We start from the raw sequence: 19,952 nt of genomic DNA on the forward strand, positions 1-19,952 counted from the left end.
GTATACTGAATATAGCTTTGCTTCTTGCTTTTTTAACAAAAGCAGAGAAGTTGAAAGAAAAATAATTAAATTGAACTTTCATTGTGCCCTTTCCTAATGTGTGTTTTTTCTATGATGGTCCTAGATGGCCAAAAATTCCGTATTACAACTGATTACAAAAAAGTTGACCTTTTCAGCTTAACTACATTGAAGAAACACACATATATATATTTTTTTAAAGCATTTTATGTTTTATAGCCTCTAGATAATAACTAAAATATGAATGTTGTCATTTTGCTTGTTATAAGTTTCAGTATCAAAAGTTAGATTAATTATTATTTAATAAAGCCTCTTAAAGTATCAGTCACTTCTTAAAATGGGAAAAATGATGGCCCCTATTATTGTTAGCCACACTCGTCATAAGCATCATTACCATTTGCCAGGTTGTTTTCTTGATCCCATTTAAAAAACAGACAATAGTAATGCCTTTTTCTTTTCTTTTTGTCATTCAGGCAGTCTAATTTGATCATTAAGTTGATCTAATTCAGAATTTTGTGAGATTGCTCTTTGTGTACAATAGATAAGGCTGGCCTGTAGCTTTTCTTTTGTCTGATAACTATACAGCAGAGATGACTCTGCATATAGTAAGCCCCCAGAAAATGCTTTGTGGGGCTGCAGATGGTTAAAGTGATGATAGAAATGATTTTTATGTTGTGAGTGGTATGTTTAGTATCTCACATATTCCTACTGGAGAGAAATTAATTCTGACAACTTTGCAGCTAATATTAAAAACATTGTAATTCTGTAAAGCTTTTTTTAAACCACAGTAATAAGATTTTCTACATGATCTTAAATAAACTTGGTGTTAAGTCCACGCACTTATTTACACTCCAACTTTTATAACTCCACCTTTTAAAAATTCTAGGCTTGTTACATCCACATAGGATTGATGTCTTTGAAGATTATATATATGGAGCAGGACCTAAAAATGGTGTATTTCGAGTACAAAAATTTGGCCACGGTTCGGTAGAGCACCTAGCTTTAGATGTTGATAAAACCAAAGGTGTTTTGATAGCTCATCGCTATAAACAATTAGACTGTAAGTATATCTTATGCTGTTTTTGATATTGGTGAATTGTTTTTCCGTACGAATCTCAGAAGACAGTATTTTAAAATTCTTTAACTCTTTCAATATCTTAATCCCGAGTTAAGTAACTTTAATTTTGAAATCACTATTTTTTTAAATTACCAAAGTGAAAGTATAAATAGTACAAAAGTTTATTTTGCATTGGACTGGGTTTCCTTGAAATTAGAATTGACTTGCTTATTAACAAAAAAGTCTCCTTCTATTTTTCTAAATTTCTTAATAAAACCTGTGAGTCTATATAGAAACCATGTAAGTAACGAAATTCATCATTAGCCATTTTGATCTTGTTACTGATAACCAATAGCAATCATAACGTCAACATTCCAGCTTTAAAATCATCATAGGGCTACTGTTTTCAAGGGTTATATTTTCTCTGATTGTGATTTTTTTATTGTTACCTTCCCTCCTGGAAAGGAATAGGTAAGTGGTTGATGTAATCATCTTGAAAGATATGTTTCAAATACAGCTACCAAAAATATTGAAGAACAAAGTAAGAAATAATGTGACCGAAATGCTAATGATCTGTCTTTATGTATGAGTTACACTTCAAGAAACTGTGTAAGATTTGTTGACAATTTTTATGGCACATAAAAAGATATTTTACCTCATTTGGTATAATTAATCTGGAAAGACAACAATTGATAATTATCTGAAATCCTATCCAAAGTTTTGTTGCTCTTTACCCATGATCTGAAATATTTAGTTCCAAGGTTAATATGAGGATGCTCTCTATCATCCTCTAGTTCTGACTGATTTTTATTCATAGTCAAATATTACCACCTTCATAGAAACTAATAAAATAAACAAACAAAACTCTACCCTAAGTATAATAAGTGTTTGAGTAGTGGTTCTAACAGAGTGAAAGTCATTTTCATAGTCATTCTAATGACAGATTCTCTAAGGTGAGCCTTGGAGTACTTATGACTGCAGAAGCTGCTAACTGGTTAGAAATTTAGACAAAAATAAATGTGGCAGATATTTACATGCACACAAACTCCAACCGGACCAAAAGGAAACCATCTTAAACGTGGTGTTTCGGGGAAAAAAAAAGTAATGTCTTCCATTTGTGTTTTGAGCAAGTACATATGGGTTTTAAGTCTTTGTAAATGCAAGGGGAAAGTTGGTTCTGTCTGTTTAGCAGTTCTGAAACTATCAAAAATGAGGATTAGGCCCCCCAAGACTTCAGTTGGCTTTGCTTGTTTTACATAGACCCAAATTGTACTTTGGTATCTCAGAGCAACTCTTTTACCAAAAGTAAATCAGATGAAAGAGTGACAAAATATATATTTGAATATTTTCTTCTCTCTTGGAAGAAGTGTAAATCAGGGTAAATCTCCTGTTAATGAGGAATGTTCAGTAATGCTTTCTCTTTACTTATAAAGAAAGATGGTAACATTGAAAGGACATACACCCAATAGCAATTTGATAGGATTTCTTTTCAACATTGCGACTGCATCTTTCACCTTGGTAAATTTTACATTTTTGAAACTTATTGTACTTATAGTTATGCATTGCTTTGTTTTCCTTTGTTTTAATTAGTACCCAATCCATGCTTGGACTTAGTGTGTGACTTCCTATGTTTGCTGAATCCTTTTGGAGCCACCTGTGTGTGCCCAGAAGGAAAATATTTGGTTAATGGTACTTGCCATGATGACAACCTGTTAGGTAGGTAAACTTGATTATTCTGTAAATAAGGAATTAATTTGTACAATAAATTTTCACCACTATTGAAACAACAGAATTAGCTACTCAATCATCAGTACAGCTGCCTTGATACCATTGGTTCTTGAATGCCTGTGTAAACTATTCTCTCTGATGATGACTTCCTATCAATTTATTCCTCATTTATTCACAGAGCTGCACTGAGGGTTACTATACATCTAAGACTAAATCAAGACTAGATTAAGAACTTTGTAGCCAAATGCCAAATCAAGAGAGTTTTATATAACTTTTTATCAGTGAGGATTATGTTTCTGAGGATGCCACTTTGTTATAAGTTTAAACCCAGCCTTAAAATCCCTTATTCATTCATCAGGTTCAGAGTGAACAATTTCCATGCGTCAAACACTAATTTACAAACTGAGGATAAGAAATGAAGTTGTAGTTTCTTCTATGTAAAATTTGATATCCAATACATACTACTAATAATACTAATAACTATTTTGAGGGCTAATGAGCAAAACATAACACTAATTTAAAAACTAAGGACTAATTCTGAAACAAAACTGACAAAATTTCTTCACTCTTAGAGTTCATATTTTAGAAGCTACATTAACATTCAAACAAGCATTTTAAAAGGAAAACATTATTTCAGATGCTTATAAGTAATAAGTGGCAAAAATTCAAAAATGAAATAACAAAAATCAAAGACCAAAATAGTATGAGAAAAGAGAAAGAAGAGACGTCTCTCGATTATCTAGATAAACTGACATTAAGTTCCCTCACAATCAAGACATTAATCATAATAGAGAAACAAATTGGTATTAAATGAAAAGAATATCAACACTCAGTAATTTTTGACACAAACAAAATATAGTGGTCTGAAATCCCTTGAGGATCACAACACTTTCCAATGAGGTACACAGGATGTCTTCATAGCAGGGTTTACTACCTGCTTTATTTTTTCTGTTGGAAAGGCCTTCTCACGTGAGTACTGTGCCTTTGCCCTCAGTTAGCATGTCCACCCCCATGTCATTTTCTCATTGTTGTCTACTGGAAGTTACATACAATCTAAAGACTTTTGCCTTTCCGTGACTCTTAAGTGTCTAAAACTACCACACCTCCTTCATTTAATATATATTCTCTAAGCTCTGGATATGCAAAGTTGAAGAGGTTGCAAAGCTTAAATGATGAATACATAGATATTTATGTCAGTTGTGATACAAGGTACAGAAGAGACAGAGTTAAAACTATTATGAGGATTTAGATGATCATCCAGTTAGAGAATTGATTCCAATTTTTTGTAGAATATGACCTTAGAACAAGGTCTGTAAAGACAGATGGGATTCAGATTATGTGGGAATGAGGGATCAGAACATTAAGACAGAGGAACTGAAAAAGCATGAAAATAAGGCATGTAAAGGAAATAGTGAGTCATTTATTTTAATTAGGGTGGAGCACATATGAACCATGGTTTTTGGTGGCAAGGTTAGAAATCTCTTAACAGAGAGCTAATTGTGAATCATGATTGGTATTTTGGATGAGTACTTTAGTGCCAGTTCTTGAAAAGGAAGCTGTCACTGGCACTAGAATGCACTGTTTCTTTTTATTGATTATCTTTCCAGCCAGAGTAGCTGTGATCTCAACTGTGATGGTTGAGTAAGAGAATTAAATGAACATTTTCAAATGTTATTAGGCACATTTTTCACTAGCTGCTCTGACGTGGTCATGTAGGTAAACTATGTATGGCCACATATTTCTCTTTAACCTCTCAGAAATAGATTTTTTAAAATCTCAGCCTTTCCTTGTAAGAAGACGTGCCACATTTTTACTAGTTCCACATACACTTTTAACTAGTGATCTCACAGATGCCTTCTATGTACTGTGTCTATATAAGAGACCCCTCAGAGAGAAATTAAGATTCTGCACAGAATTATTCTACTAATGCCATCAATGTGACTTTTACATCAACTCAGATATTAACAGTGGTGTTTTTATGGTCAAATTGCCTACAGTATTTGCTGTTTTTCCATTATAACTAGACATTAATATCTCTTCTACATAACTCTCCTTTTTTTGTCTTTGCTTAGTGTAAATTATTTATCTAATAATCCAAATTATTTATCCAATGATCCAACAAATGCACAGGAAGAAGCTGGCCTGGGGTAGATCTGAGTTTGAGCTTTGCTTTAGGCCAAGATCTATCACTTAACTAATTTGTTTGTCCCTGTCTTCCCTTTGTCTCTGTTTCCTCTTTGTAAAATTAGCTAAACAATAAATATTACTACTACTTATAGTAGTAATAAATATTTTGAAGGTTTATAAGCAAAGCATAATGTAAGTATACATATATACATATGTATATTAACCATCACATGGTATATACCCCAGTGCCTCTATGTCACCTGTATTGCCCATGTCCAGAGTCACTGAAAATACTGGAATTAACATATAAAGTGCCTAGCACAGTGCTTTGCAAAAAGTAGACACACAACACTCTAAGACAAGTCTATCATGAACTAGGTAAGAAAATGAAACAGGTTTTTCTCTATATTACGTACCAAATTTTATAGTTTGAGAAAACATGTTTGTTTACATATGCACTTATCCAAGATATAAACCTTTTTAAGAAATTCCAGTTTTACTATTTCAGATCTGATTGAAAGGCGTGCTTCCAGGTACCTCCTAAAAGCTCATTTTGTAATTTAAAAGAAAATCTTACATTTTAAATGATCAGAGTGTTAAAAAAAATATATTCACGTTGGCCTCTATGAATATGAGCCTTGGTAGCAGACATCTTGGACCACCTCAGTTAAGAATATAAATAAGGAGATTTCAGAATTATTGATTGGTGTAGATAAATGCCAATTAATTTTTTCCTGACATTAACATTTGACATAGCCAAGTTTTCTGCTCTTTATAATTACTTGCCTTTTGCTAGCTGCTGCTATTGTTAAATGATGAGACACTGAATATTTTTAATCTTCATGTAAGAAATTTGAAATTCAAATACTACTCATTCTTGGAAAAGTATTCACCTGCTCTTTCCTATAGTTGATTATAATTGCTGGAGCTTGGCTTCTAGGGGTGATTTACTTATTGACAAAAGCAGCCTTCTTTTTCATTTTAAAACTATTACAGTTAGGTTTTGAAATTCCACTTCTATTTCATCAAGCAGTGTTATATTTTAAAATTTCTGTTGCCTACGAGACACATTGTAGAAATGTACTTGCCCTAACATGTAGAGATTTTGGTTTTTTTGTTTTGTTTTGTTTTTTAAATTTTTTAATTTTTACACATTTTTGAGAGAGGGAGAGAGAAAGAGAGCATGCGCGCGCAAGTGGGGGAGGGACAGAGAGAGAGGGAGACACAGAATCCGAAGCAGGCTTTAGGCTCTCAGCTGTCAGCACAGAGTCCAACATGGGGCTCGAACCCACGAACTGTGAGATCATGACTTGAGCTGAAGTTTTACGCTTTACAGACTGAGCCACCCAGGCAACCCTAGATTTTGAATATCTATGTAGTTCACATAGAACATTTATAGGTGAAAATAAACTCCCCCACATAATAATCTTAACTGTGATCATAATGCCTTAAATATTTATCTTCGCTGTTTACATTCATAGCCACAATTAGGATCCTTTATGCTAAATGAATTAGAAATGTTGGGTGAATTTTAAACTAAATATACATATATTTCCATTCTAGATCCTTCTTGAGAATTCAACCTGTATATTCAACTCTTTGCTTTACAATGAGGCGTGGCTCAGAATTGTCTGGTACAACTGTTAAATAATCTATATTTATGACAGGGGATATGATATTTGAATAATTTGTTTTTAATTTGAAGTCTCTGAGGTTCTTTAAGGTGCTCTTGTGATTATTGCAGTGATATATTAAAGCTTCTACTACGTATGGGCCAATATATCTTCAATAAGGAATACAAGGCTGTTTTGATTTGACCTTACTCCACTATAAAAGAGGCATGACTTTAGTAGAAGACATATTCTAGAACCAAATGTTTCTTACAGTATTCTCAATCATTGTGTTTCATTGGGCATTATGTCCTGCCCTAAGTAAAGCAGTATTTCTAAGGGAGCGAGGCCATGTCAGCACACATAGGAAAATAAACTGAAAAATTATTCCAAACCAATTCTTATCATAAATCAGACTCATCATATTTTTAAAAATAATTTTGCAACCCAAGGGAATGACTATCCTTTCTTATCCTCAGCCAAAATCTATTAAATAGACAGATGGTGCCTAATCATTTTCCATATGGAAATTTTACATATGGAAATGTTTCTGACACTGTTTAATCAACATCTCATACCAGATCTAAGTTACTTTTAGTTTTAACTTGTTTGTATGTAGTTAATAAGGATGTATATCCTTATTAAAGAATATACTTTCATTTAAATGTTTTTCTAGACTATAAATTATATGTATATATGTATATATACTATAAATTTATCCTACATATTTCAGTTTGGATTGATATCAAACAGTCCTAAAAATAGGGCATGGTAGCTTATATCATAAAGAAAATATATTGGTTACAAAATATTTTATTTTTAAGAAGTTTCCATTTGTTTTATTAAGGCTTTAATAAATATAAGAAATGATTGATGTCTTTATGCCTAAAAAGAGTAACAGTTTATTCAATATTTGCATTCACCATTCAACAGTGATTAACATCTATTTCTCTGTCTTCAGATGGTATTTATACTATTTTGTTTCTTCTACTTTTATATTAGAGGTGTTTATTTGGGTAATTTCATTTAAAAAAGTAAATCCTAATATTTAATTTTTGTTTATATGAGTTGTCAGACTCTTCCACCCACTGAATAGCATGCTAATTTGTACATTTCTTCTTATAACCAGATGATTCATGCACATTGACTTGTGAAAATGGAGGAAGATGCCTTTTAAATGAGAAAGGTGACTTAAGGTGTCACTGTTGGCCTAGTTACTCAGGAGACAGATGTGAAGTCAACCACTGTAGCAACTACTGTCAAAATGGAGGAACTTGTATACCATCAACACTAGGTAAATATGTGAATGTCCCTGTATATTCAAGCAATTTGCATTTTTCCTTATGAAAAATATATAGAGAATACTTAATGTTCTAAATATAATTCCTGATTTTGTAATAAAGAATGCATTAACACAAATTACATGTGATTGTTGATAATTAATTAATTATCAATTCATTAAATGTAATATGTTGATAATTCAATGTAATAAGTAGTTCATAATTCAGTAGTAGTTTGCTCTAAATTCAGTATTGAAGTTCTAGTCACAAAATTAACAATGGTAATTATCATTATCATGTGTTGAGTACCCACCACGTGTCAGGGCTCAGTGCTCATAGATATTGTGATGCTGACTTAGAATGATTATGTAAAACCAGTTTTATAAGCCTTATGTGTTTGACTCTAAACTCTGTTCTTCTTTATCTTAATTTTATTTTATTTTGAAACTTCATGGTAGAGGTTTTAAAAAAATTATTTAAATTCCAGGTAGTTAACATTCAGGTGTACAACATAGTGATTCAACACTTCCATACAACACATGTTGCTCATCGCAACAAGTGCCCTCCTTAATCCCTATCACCTATTCCACCCATCCCCCCATCCGCCTCCCCTCTGGTAACCATCAGTCTCTCCTCTATGGATAATAGCTTGTTTCTTGATTTGGCTCTCTCTCTCTTTTTCCCCCCTTTGCTCCTTTGTTTTGTTTCTTAAATTCCACATATGTGTGAAATCATACAGTATGAATTTTCTCTTTCTCAGACTGACTTCTTTCGCTTTGCATAACTCTCTACCTCCATCCGTGTCTTTGCAAATGGCAAGATTTCACTCTTTTTGTGGTTGCGTAATATTTCATTGTGTGTATGTACTCCATCTTCTTTATCCATTCGTCACTCTATGGGCATTTGGGCTGTTTCAATAATTTGCCTATTCGTGGGTTCGGGCCCCACGTCGGGCTCTGTGCTGACTGCCAGCTCAGAGCCTGGAGCCTGTTTCAGTCTGTGATTCCCTCTCTCTCTGACCCTCCCCTGCTCACGCTGTCTCTCTCTCTCCCTCCTAGAAATAAATAAAACATTTAAAAAAAATAATAATTTGCCTATTGTAGATAACACTGCTATAAACTTTGGAGTGCATGTATCCCTTTGAATTAGTAATTTTGTGTTATTCAGGTAAATATTAGTAGTGCAAGTGCTGGATTGTAGGGTAGTTCTATATTCAACTTTTTTGAGAAACTGTTTTCCAGGGTGGCTATAGCACTTTACATTCCCACCAACAGTGCAAGAGAGTTCCCCTTTCTCCACATCCTCACCAACACCTGTTGTATTTTGTGTTATTGATTTTAGCCATTCTGATAGGTGTGAGATAAGATCTCATTGTAATTTTGATTTGTATTTTCCTAATGATCAGTGATGTTGAGCATGTATTCATGTGTGTGTTGGGGATCTTGATGTCTTATTTGGAATCATGCCTTCTACCCATTTTTTAATTCAATTATTCATTTTTTAGATGTTGAGGGTTTTTTTAATGTTTATTTATTTATTGTGAGAGAGAGTGAGAATGAGCAGGAGAGGCGCAGAGAGAGGGAGAGAAAGAATCCCAAGCAGGCTCTGCATTGTCAGTCCAGAGCCCAATGCACGGCTTGAACTGAGATCATAACCTGAGCCAAAATCTAGAGTCAGATGCTTAACTAACCAACTGAGCTACCCAGGCATCCCTGGATGTAGAGTTTTATAAGTTCTTTATAGATTTTGGATACTAATCCTTATTCAGATATGTCATTTGAAAATATCTTCTCCTATTCTGTAGGTTTCCTTTTAGTTTTGTTGATTGTTTCCTTCATGTGCAGACGCTTCTTTATTTTGATGAAATCCCAATAGTTTATTTTTGCTTTTGTTTCCCTGGCCTCAAGAAACAGATCTAGAAAGAAATTTCTATGGCTGATAACAAATAGGGTACTGCCGGTGTTCTTCTCTAGGATTTTTATGGTTTCATGTCTCACATTTAGGTCCTTAATCCATTTTGAATTTATTTTTGTGTATGGTATAAAAAAATGGTCCAGTTCCATTCTTTTGCATCTTCTTTTTAAATTTAACAGTTTGCCTAATGCTAAACATCATTTACTTTTGAAAATTAAATAAGGCACTTGGTTGGCTCAGTCAGTTAAGCAAGCATCTGACTCTTGGTTTTGGCTCAGGTCATGATCTCATGATTCATGGGTTCTAGCCCTGCACTGGGCTCTGTGCTGACAGTGCGGGGCCTACTTGGGATCCTCTCTTTCCCCTCTCTCTCTGCCCCTACCCCACTGGCAAGCTCTTTCTCTCAAAATAAATAAACTTAAAAAAATAAATTAAGTTAAATTAGGTTACGTTAAATAATTAAAAAATTAAATATAAATATACTATATCAGTACATCTGATAGCATCATAATTCCTATCTCAAATCATAACTACTTTTTTGATATTGTAATACAATTTATAATATGCTTTGAAAATATCAGGTTACTGCATGTTAAGATATACTTAAATTCTTATTAAGCTACTCAATAATTCTGTTTGCAAAAAGGATTTGTTACAGCGCATAAATGAAAATTAAAACATATTTTTCTACTTAGTTCTATTGTATTTAAAATATGTTCCCATGGGAAAAAATTAACCCAAATGCATAATAAAAATATAATTAGTAAATTCCAAAAATCAGTCCAAAGGACACTATGCGACTATTACAGTGCAATATGCACATTTAATTCTACTACAATAAATGCAGATTTAGTCGAATGGAAAATTAATGCATATGATCCTCACATCCCCTACACAGTTAATTTCTATCTTACTGGGAATTCTCACTGTTTCTATTGCTTATTTTATTCTTTGAATTATTTAGCATAATGCTAACTGAAAAGAGCCACGCGAAGAAGCATTTTCAGTGGAGTTCAGAGGAAGCAAACAGTTCTGATTTGCATTCTAATAGTAAAAGCATTACTATTTCTTTAAATTTGATAATTTTATGTCTATAAGTATTTTTTTACTTATGACTAATTGATAATTAAGGTATTCTAACTACTTAATAGAATTCTGAAAAAAATTCAGCAAGTTGACTGAAATAAGAAGGCACTAGATCTTAATACATAATATCAGTCTGCCTAGGAGAAGCTACTCATTATGGAAGAGTATATTCAATGTTGTGGGAGAAACTGTAGTGCTGGCCCCATCACTGAATATGCAAATGAAAACTAAATAAATGTGCAGTAAAAGGATATAGGACCCTGTCATTGTATTTTAGTAACACAGACACCATTTCCTTTAGGGAAGAAGCTTTTCTTTTACAAATGAGTTTTATAAAGATTTTATTATTTAATTGTTAATTTTCTCATTAAGATAATAAAAATCACTGGGTTACAATCAGATGGTTTTCTTATATTTATCTTTAGAAATATTTAAGCCAATAAGAGTTTGGTACTCCAGACTATGCATATCTACTTAACCTGCAATGGATTTACAAAGACAAATCTCTGTTCATTTTGCTGTCCTGTTAATGGATCCTGAACTATATGTGGATACAGCACAACTTTTAATGTTTGGTGCAAATTGTTTGTCCAGATCTTGCTGTATTCTTAAAAATCTATACTACATGAATTTTTTTTTTTGCATCCAGATAGAGTATTAGATTTTGATTTACATAGATAGTATGTTCAGAAAAAAATTATTTTTCAAATTAGTTATATAAATGAGTCCTTATATGAATTCAACTTGAGATACGGCCATGAAGTTCATTGTCTTATAGCATCTAATTATTTATAATAATAGCATAACCAAATAAGTCATCTACAAAGCATTATTTACTTTTAAAAATATGGTTTTATAAAAACATTGTTTACCATTATAAACTGTAGAACCTCATTATCTCCACACAAATGTTAATTTGTTAAACAAATCCCAGTGGGCAATTCATGGATTTATTCATTGTTGGTTTACTTACAGTTAAGCCTTTTGGCAAATTCCTATGTGGACACTATATGACTAGGGTTTGGGGCAGCTTTAATTAAAATTTATAAGTTTATGACAGTTGTATAGAACTATAATAATTGAACAAAGGAAATGCCACCAGTTAATTAAAAGCACACATCTGAGAGGCATAATTAAAATTTTGTATCTAAGAATGAGTTTTTCCTCTTTCCTTAATTTTTTTTTATAATAGAGAAAGCTAAAAAAAAAAATGAACTATATTCATATAGAAAAGTACTACAAAATGAAGTGGTTTGACATTGATTGTATCAGCAAGGGTGCATGTAGTTCATTTGTATGACCTCATAGGAGGAAATTAAGATAAAGTTTGCCTTGGGCAAAATAATGGAAATGAGAGGAAAGCATTGAATTCTTCAATCATTCTATTATAGAAAATAAAGAATACTTTAAGAATTTATGTCATAATGGATATAATGATATTTATGTGATTAAGAATATTTATATATTTACAATTAATCTTCATTTTTATAAATATTTATTATTTAAGGTATGTTGGTGCTGTTTGGTATTTTCCTTACTCTTATAAGTCTGTTATTTAAACTTTAAATGTTCATTTCAAAATGAATCGATGTTTGCTACACAGTTGATTTAGAGTAATAGAGCAAGAGAGTTTGTAAAATTGGGACAACATAGCCAAATATTCCCACTCATACACTTTGGAGTTATGTAGAAGGGAAGGAAATTTTTAATTTGGGAAGTTTGAAAATACGTAATAGCAGGGCTGACTAAGTAAAGGAGTGACAATACAATTTTCAGTAGTAGATCATACATTTGTAATAAATGCCTTAAATGAATATGAAAAGAAGAAAGCAGAAGCTCTCCTTGAGCCCTCTCTGTTGCCACCTCTATGAACTTTGGCAGGGAAAGGTTTTGTCCCCAAAGCTGAAACAGGAGGAAAGAGGCCTCTGTTAAGGAAAGGGGGGGAAACCTTCTCACCTCTGAAGGACATTTATAATAGTAAGCAAGTCGATGTGAGACTTTCCTTTCTCATTCATTCAGGCTCTTTCTGTTCAGGACACTGCCCCCAATAGGAAGGTGACGTATATGATGGCACTGCCATCACATATTGGCTCCCCTAAAAGTGTTCTCTCAAAGGCAAGTTAACCTAGGAACTTTTGGATACCCTCAAAATATCATGGGACTAGTGACAAAACATGAAAACTGATGTCTCTTATCTGCACCTAGACATGAAGTACACAATTGGTACCTTTCATCTTCATGACTTATTCATTCCATAACTAGTAGCCTGTGCCTCTCACTCCCTTTCACCCATTTAACCCATCCCCAAGCCCCTCCCCTGTGGCACCACCAGTTTGTTCTGTGTGCTTATGGGCCAGTTTTTTATGTTTGTTTGTTTTTTAGATTACATATGTAAGTGAGATCATATGGAATTCTTCTTTCTCTGTCTGAATTATTTCACTTAGCATAATACCCTTTGGGTCTGTCCATGTCATCACAATGACAAGATCTCATTATTTTTCATACCTAAGTAATATTCCATTGTGTATGCATATCATATCTTCTTTATCTATTGACAGACACTTAGATTACTTCCATATCTTGGCCAGTGTAAATAATGCTGCATCAGTAATCATCAGAAAATGCAAATCAAAACCACAATGATATAACTACCTCATATTAATCAGAATAGCTAGTGTCAAAAAGACAAGAAATAACAAATATTATCAAGGATATGGAGAAAAGGGAACTCTCAAACACTGTTGGTGTGAATGGAAATTAGTGTAACCATTATGGAAAATGGTATTTTGAGGTTCCTCAAAAATTAAAAATAGAAACATCATAAGATCCAGAAATTCACATTGCATTTTGAAGTTTAAAAGGACAAGAACTAAAACTAGTAATATGAGTCTAAAATGGAAAAAAAAATGTATACATAAAGTATCTATATAAGGAGATAGATCCTTCTATGTCTATATTTTCCAAGTTCCACAGTAATGTGTATTGTTGTTAGAAAGTAAGCAATGGTAGGAGCACCTGGGTGCCTCAGTCGGTTAAGCATATGACTTTGGCTCAGGTCATGATCTCACAGTTCATGGGTTCGAGCCCCACGTCGGGCTCTGTGCTGACAGCTCAGAGCCCAGAATCTGTCTTCATATTCTATATCTTTCTCTCTGACTCTCCCCTGCTCACGCAGTCTCTCTCTCTCTCAAAAATAAAAATAAAACATTATAAAAAGTAAGCAATGGTAATAATAATTATTAGGAATAATAATAATAATAATTACTATTATTGCCAGGATCACAGTAATTAATATTGGACTCCTTATGAGTGCCAGGTGCTGTTCTCAGTCCTTGCACCTTCACAGTAGACCTGTGAGAGATTGAAAGTAAGATTCTCTCTAATTCTGTTGACTTTATGAAGCACAGTTACTGGTTCATTTGGACCACATGGTGAGAGCAGTATTAAGCTCTTCAGTCTTATGACTTTCTAAGCTGATCTCAGATGGTTTGAGTTGGCTTCCTTTTATTCACAGAAAGGACAAAAATATTTCAGTTTCATTTTCACAAAGCTGGCTAAAACCAAACTTTCCAGAGGTATAAATAGATTGTGACCTATAATTTGAAATATGTCAGAATATATTAAGCCATATGGGGAGGGCTTTAGGTAAAGTCCACAGTTCCTCCTTTTTTTTTTTTTTTTTTTTTTTTTTTTTTTTAATAGTTTTTTTTAATCTTTTTGATGCTTAAGACAACTCGACAGCTATAGTCAACTTACTAAAATTATGTATAAATGGGTACTTACTTTCAGTCCAGGAAAACATTATATAAAGTGGAAAAGTAGGATGTCAAATCTCTTTATCAAAAAGACTAGCAATTTTTTAAAGCATTCAAAACTTTTATTGAATGTAAGTCAGAAGTGAAGACAGATTTCACAAAGCAGAGTCGTTTTGGGGGTAAGAGGTCAGGAGAAGGGCTTAGCCAGTTGAGCCACCCAGCTGCCCCAGAAGTATGTAACTTTTAGTTAACATATGTAACATTTACTAGAACATTAAATGTAAACATTTGTAACTATTCTCTGCAGTTTAAATGTCAATTAAATGCTTTTTAATGAGTTTATCAGACTCTTTGAGTTAAACAGTGACTGTATACATAAAAGACCAGCTAGGTAGAAAACATTACAAACAGGAATAAAAATTTACAAGCACTAGACTTAACCAGTACCAAATCAAACAGTGTAAGATGCAAGGTTCACACTGACAAATGAGTATGAATTCAATACATTCAAATAAATTGCTTATAAAAAGAACTGACTAATGATGCTCACCAGCAGGTTATCTACCTCTCAGAAATTATAAACGCTGTCACTGTCTCGTAGGAAGTTCACATGTAATTACTTTTGCTAGCACTTCTTCATGCTAATCAATCACACATTTTCAAGCATTATGTGTATATAGAAAAAAAGGGTAATGATTTATTTGTCCAATATTGAGCAGAGAAGTAATTTTGCCTGCTTAAAGTCATACAATATTGATTAAATCATACTGATGAGTAGCATCTTTATAATGACCTTAAAAACTGTTTATTAAATAAATCTAGATTCTAAATACAGACACCAATATTGAATCAAGTTACTGAAAAATGCCAACAGATCACCTTTTTTTTTTCTTAACATTTATTCATTTTGGGGAAACGGAGAGAGACAGACTGTGAGTGGGGAATGGACAGGGAGAGAGGGGGGCACAGAATCCAAAACAGGCTAAAGGATCTGAGCTGTCAGCACAGAGCCCAACATGGGACTCAAACTCATGAATCGTGAGATCATGACCTGACCTGAAGTTGGGCACTTAACCGACTGAGCCACCCAGGTGCCCCCAGCAGATCACCTTTATCGTATTTTTAAATACAAATATATGCTTTTGAGCATGTTGATTGATATTTATTCATATATTATTTGACTAAAAGCTACAGAGCAAATTTTACTCTAAAATTATTGGCATGCAAATAGTGATTTGCACATGGAATATATATTCAGTAATTATAATATTTTACAAAACTTGCAAACGTAATGTTATCTCTATTCTAGTGACTACTGCATTTTGAATGCTTAATAAATGCCAAGAACTCTGGCAAATTTCCTAGACATCTTACCTTATTTAATTCTTATTCTGTAATGTCTACACTGTGGCATTTTTCATATGTGAGCTAAAGTAGTTAAGTAAGAAAACTAGAATCCAAGAAACTAGATTATTCCAAAGTCAGTGCTCAAAGCCATTACCTATTATCAATGACAATAAGCAATGTTGTCTGCCCATATCAGAGAAATAGGCTGGCTATGACTATATAACTAAAAGTAACATATAGTCATACAGGCTCATTTGTCTAGAGGTAAACTATAACCAAATCATATAAAGTTAATGCTCATTTAAAAAGGAATAATGATAAATCATTATCATATCCATGTAGTTGCCTATCTATTTAATAGAAAGGATTCAATTCAATTTTTATTATATATTTAAAGCATTATTTTGAACTGATATATAGGCTGGATAAGGGTCATGTTATTTTCAAAAGAATACCTATGAAAAGTAATGTGTATGGGGTTTCCATATGTATTTTTTTTATAGTAAAGGCATATGTGCTTAGTTGAGTGTAAATAATAACTAGGTTGATAATTTATTTACTAATAATACTAATAGTAATAATTTACCAATACCACCACTACTAATAGTAGTAATAATATGAGTAATGATAATATATTAATAATTAATATTATTTTAACAATAATAATAATGCCACCACCACTACTACTACTGCCAATAATTGAGTACTTGCTATGTGGCAGCCATTATGCCATGTGGTTTACGAGCACATAGTAGGCATTACTATCACCAGTTTACAGAATGAGATTCAAAATGAGGTCTAGTGAGGAAATCATAAGTTTTACAAAACACACAATGAGTAAATATCTAATAGGATTCAATTCCCAAGTCTGCCTAATACCAAAAAACAAACTAACAAATAATTTAACTTTGTACCAAATTTATTTAGTTCCTGTTAAATTATTCTTACAAACTATTTCCAAATCAATAATTTTTACTGAGACTAGTTTCAGTATAGAGGGGCCTTGTAAGACCAATGAAATTTAAAGAATTCAGTTAAAGTCTAAGACATTTCCATTTTTCTTACGAGCAATATAATCTTTAGTTGTGTCCATGAATATTTCTTAATAGTATGTATTATTGACTATAGATATTTAGTGCCTTTTGTTATATTTTCACTGTATTTAACATTAGCTACTATTGGTTATCCAGTTAAATTTGAACAGTTTATGTATTTACCTTGTTGCATAGAAATTTGCTGGAACATTTTATAAGATATATGCCATCAGTTCCCATTTATCTATGAATAGCAGATAAATTAATAATAAATTAATGGAGCAAATAAACTAAGCTCCATTTAGTGTATACATCTAGTAAGGCACTTTGCTAACATATGTTAGCATATGTTGACCTCGTATACGAAGCAGACCTAACACTGCAGAACCTAGTCTACAGAAATCATGTATGTTATCAGAATAATGTTTGTGAGAAGAATTTTCTCTCCTGTGGGTCCTACTGAGCAGCCTGAGACATGCTTGAGACATAACAACAAAGAGAATGAAAGTCTTTAATTTAGGAAGGGGAATGAGCCTAGAGTCAGAAAAATGAGCCTGGTGCATTCAGACAGAGAGACAAATATTGAAACCATCAAGTTGTATTGTATCACCAAAAAGAAGTTTGGAAGAGCATATTTTAAGAGACAGAATGAGAAAACATAAAAGCAATTGAAAAGAACAGTCGGTGGGGTGCCTAGGTGGCTCAGTCAGTCAGGCGTCCGGGGTTCAGCCCAGGTCATGATCTCACAGTTTGTGGGTTCAAGCCCCACATCGGGCTCTGTGCTGACAGCTAACTCAAATCCTGGAGACTGTCTTTGGAGTCTGTGTCTCCGTTTCTTTCTGTCCCTCTTCTGCTCATGCTGTCTCTCTCTCTCTCTCTCAAAAATAAATAAAACATAAAAAAAAAAAGGACAGTCAGAAAAAAAGGGGAAATCAACAATGGCATTATTTTAGAAACCAAATAGAGATAGAATTTTTAAGAGTAGATGTGTAATAAAAAATAAATTTCAAGAATAAAATGTGTAAAATTATTGAGCACATTTGAGAAGGAGGATGATTAAGAAGAAATCAGTGGATTTAGTGATTAAAAGATCAGAGATAAGCTTTGCAAGAGTATATAAATACAAAGTAAAGACAACACCACACATTAACTTCTCAATTCCTAAACCTTTCTTACCACTAGGGAATCAGAATTGATTTATGTGACCAATACATACATATTGAAAGATCTGGCTTCTCTTCTGAAATAATGAAGAGAAGTAATAACTTAAGATACTTTATTTTGTATATTAAAAAAATTTAAACTGTAAACCCAATGAAAGATTAGAATGTGACTTTATGATTGAAGATTTTTGTCATATATTTGGTAGAATTGAAAGCTGTGAGTATAGGCTCTCTTTTTAAAAATTCAAGTATATATCAAAATTTGAAGTTATGTAAGTAAATGGACTTGATAAAAATACTAGATGTACATTATTTGTGTTTGTCATATGGAGTGTGTGTGTGTGTGTGTGTATGTGTGCATTTTCTTTCTCCTTAAATGGTAAGATTAAGCATGCTGAAAAAGTAAAGCGAGAAAGACCCATACTTCAAAGTTTGAAACTATTGGAGTCTGAGAGTGAGGTTGATGGAGAATTTCTGCTTTATCCCATCGCTGCCATACAAATTCAAATTTAATTTTGTCTTAAGTAAATAATGGAGATAAAATTTATAACTTAAGACAGTTTTTCAAATGATTTCCTTAGAATGTTACAGTGTTTTTTTCGGACACAATTCCAAAGTCATACTTCTATATGGTGACTCTCAGAAACAACAACAATAAACAATTGGAGATTAAGTGTCACTGAGTACTTTCTGTATGCTAGTACTTTTGGAAATGCTTTGCATGTATAATCTCATTCATTTTCTCAGGTTCGACATGACAACCCCATGAGAAAGGTACTATTTTATTGTTATCCCCATTTTTTGCATAGAAGAAATAAGAAGAGAAATGATGCCCATGGTCCCACAACCAATAATTGGCACAGATACTCTATATCCAGGCAGTCTGACAACCCACACTTTTCGGCCCTGAATGCTATAGAAACCAGATGGAGTAGAGCCAACAAACTGAACCTCCCCTTCCTTCCTCAGGTTAATTGATGCTTTTTCTGATTACACTACCCTTGTAGGCTGTCAACTCCCAAGCTCCCTGATGCATCACTGCTGTAAATCTATACCTTAGCCATTGAAACAGTACTGTTGCCTTTTCAAATGGCAAAATCAAATTGAGCTACCTAAAAAATCTTTATAAATGAATCCAATGCAACTTGTTAGGGTGGATCCAGAGAGATTCATGAAGATATTAGATAGAGCCTATTATAAAATTCTGTGACAGAAAGTTCTTTTCCCATCAGCAAACAAAAGATCTGCTGTATAAACACACAGTTTCAAGTTGGTGATGTTCTCCTTCCTGAATATGAAGATTTCTCTGGTCAAAAAGAAATCTTCTTTTTAAAGAAAGAGAAAGAAGAGCCTTTTCAAAATAATTCAGCCATAGTCTAGCGATTTGAGACATATGCTGGGGAAGGAGGATGAGGGAACCTGGTCACTTTGCCCTAGATGAGATGAAAGCATGATGTTATTCTCTCAGTGACTGGGATAGAGCAGTTTTCAAGTGCCATAGCGGGTTGCATTTGTTTCTTTCAAACTTCTATTATTTTAATGTTTTTCACTCTTAAAAAAAAAAAAAACTAGAAAAACATAAATCTAGGGTGTTTAAGTCCTACCATCATAGGACCCTTTTTCTGATTGTTCTAATGCGTTCTGATTATTTTCTGTACTATTCATTTCACCTTTAGCTCATGTTAATTTGTGTTCCTATTTATATGTTCTGTTTCTCTGTAAGGCATTTACTGGTTCTTGTTGATGAAGAGGAATTACTTCTTTTGTTCAGGGCTTTCATTTTCCTTAGTAGCTGTGTTCCAACAATCCTGTGTCCTCTTCATCTACAAGCAC

At 33.0% G+C, this 19,952-nt stretch overlaps 1 protein-coding gene across 1 annotated transcript in view; it reads left to right on the forward strand.

The window, feature by feature from the left end:
• LRP1B (LDL receptor related protein 1B) overlaps positions 1 to 19,952 on the forward strand; it is a gene marked incomplete at its 5' end in the record, with an annotated part of 553,279 nt that overhangs the window by 503,544 nt on the left and 29,783 nt on the right. Inside the window, 3 exons of the mRNA XM_039222492.1 lie at positions 905 to 1,078; positions 2,666 to 2,791; positions 7,670 to 7,834. Coding sequence (XP_039078423.1) covers positions 905 to 1,078; positions 2,666 to 2,791; positions 7,670 to 7,834 — 465 coding nt within the window. The remainder of the gene's footprint in view (positions 1 to 904; positions 1,079 to 2,665; positions 2,792 to 7,669; positions 7,835 to 19,952) is intronic.

This window comes from Hyaena hyaena, unplaced genomic scaffold (genome assembly GCF_003009895.1).
Source record: "Hyaena hyaena isolate Hyena2069 unplaced genomic scaffold, ASM300989v1 scaffold_1141, whole genome shotgun sequence".
NCBI classification, from domain to species: domain Eukaryota; kingdom Metazoa; phylum Chordata; class Mammalia; order Carnivora; family Hyaenidae; genus Hyaena; species Hyaena hyaena.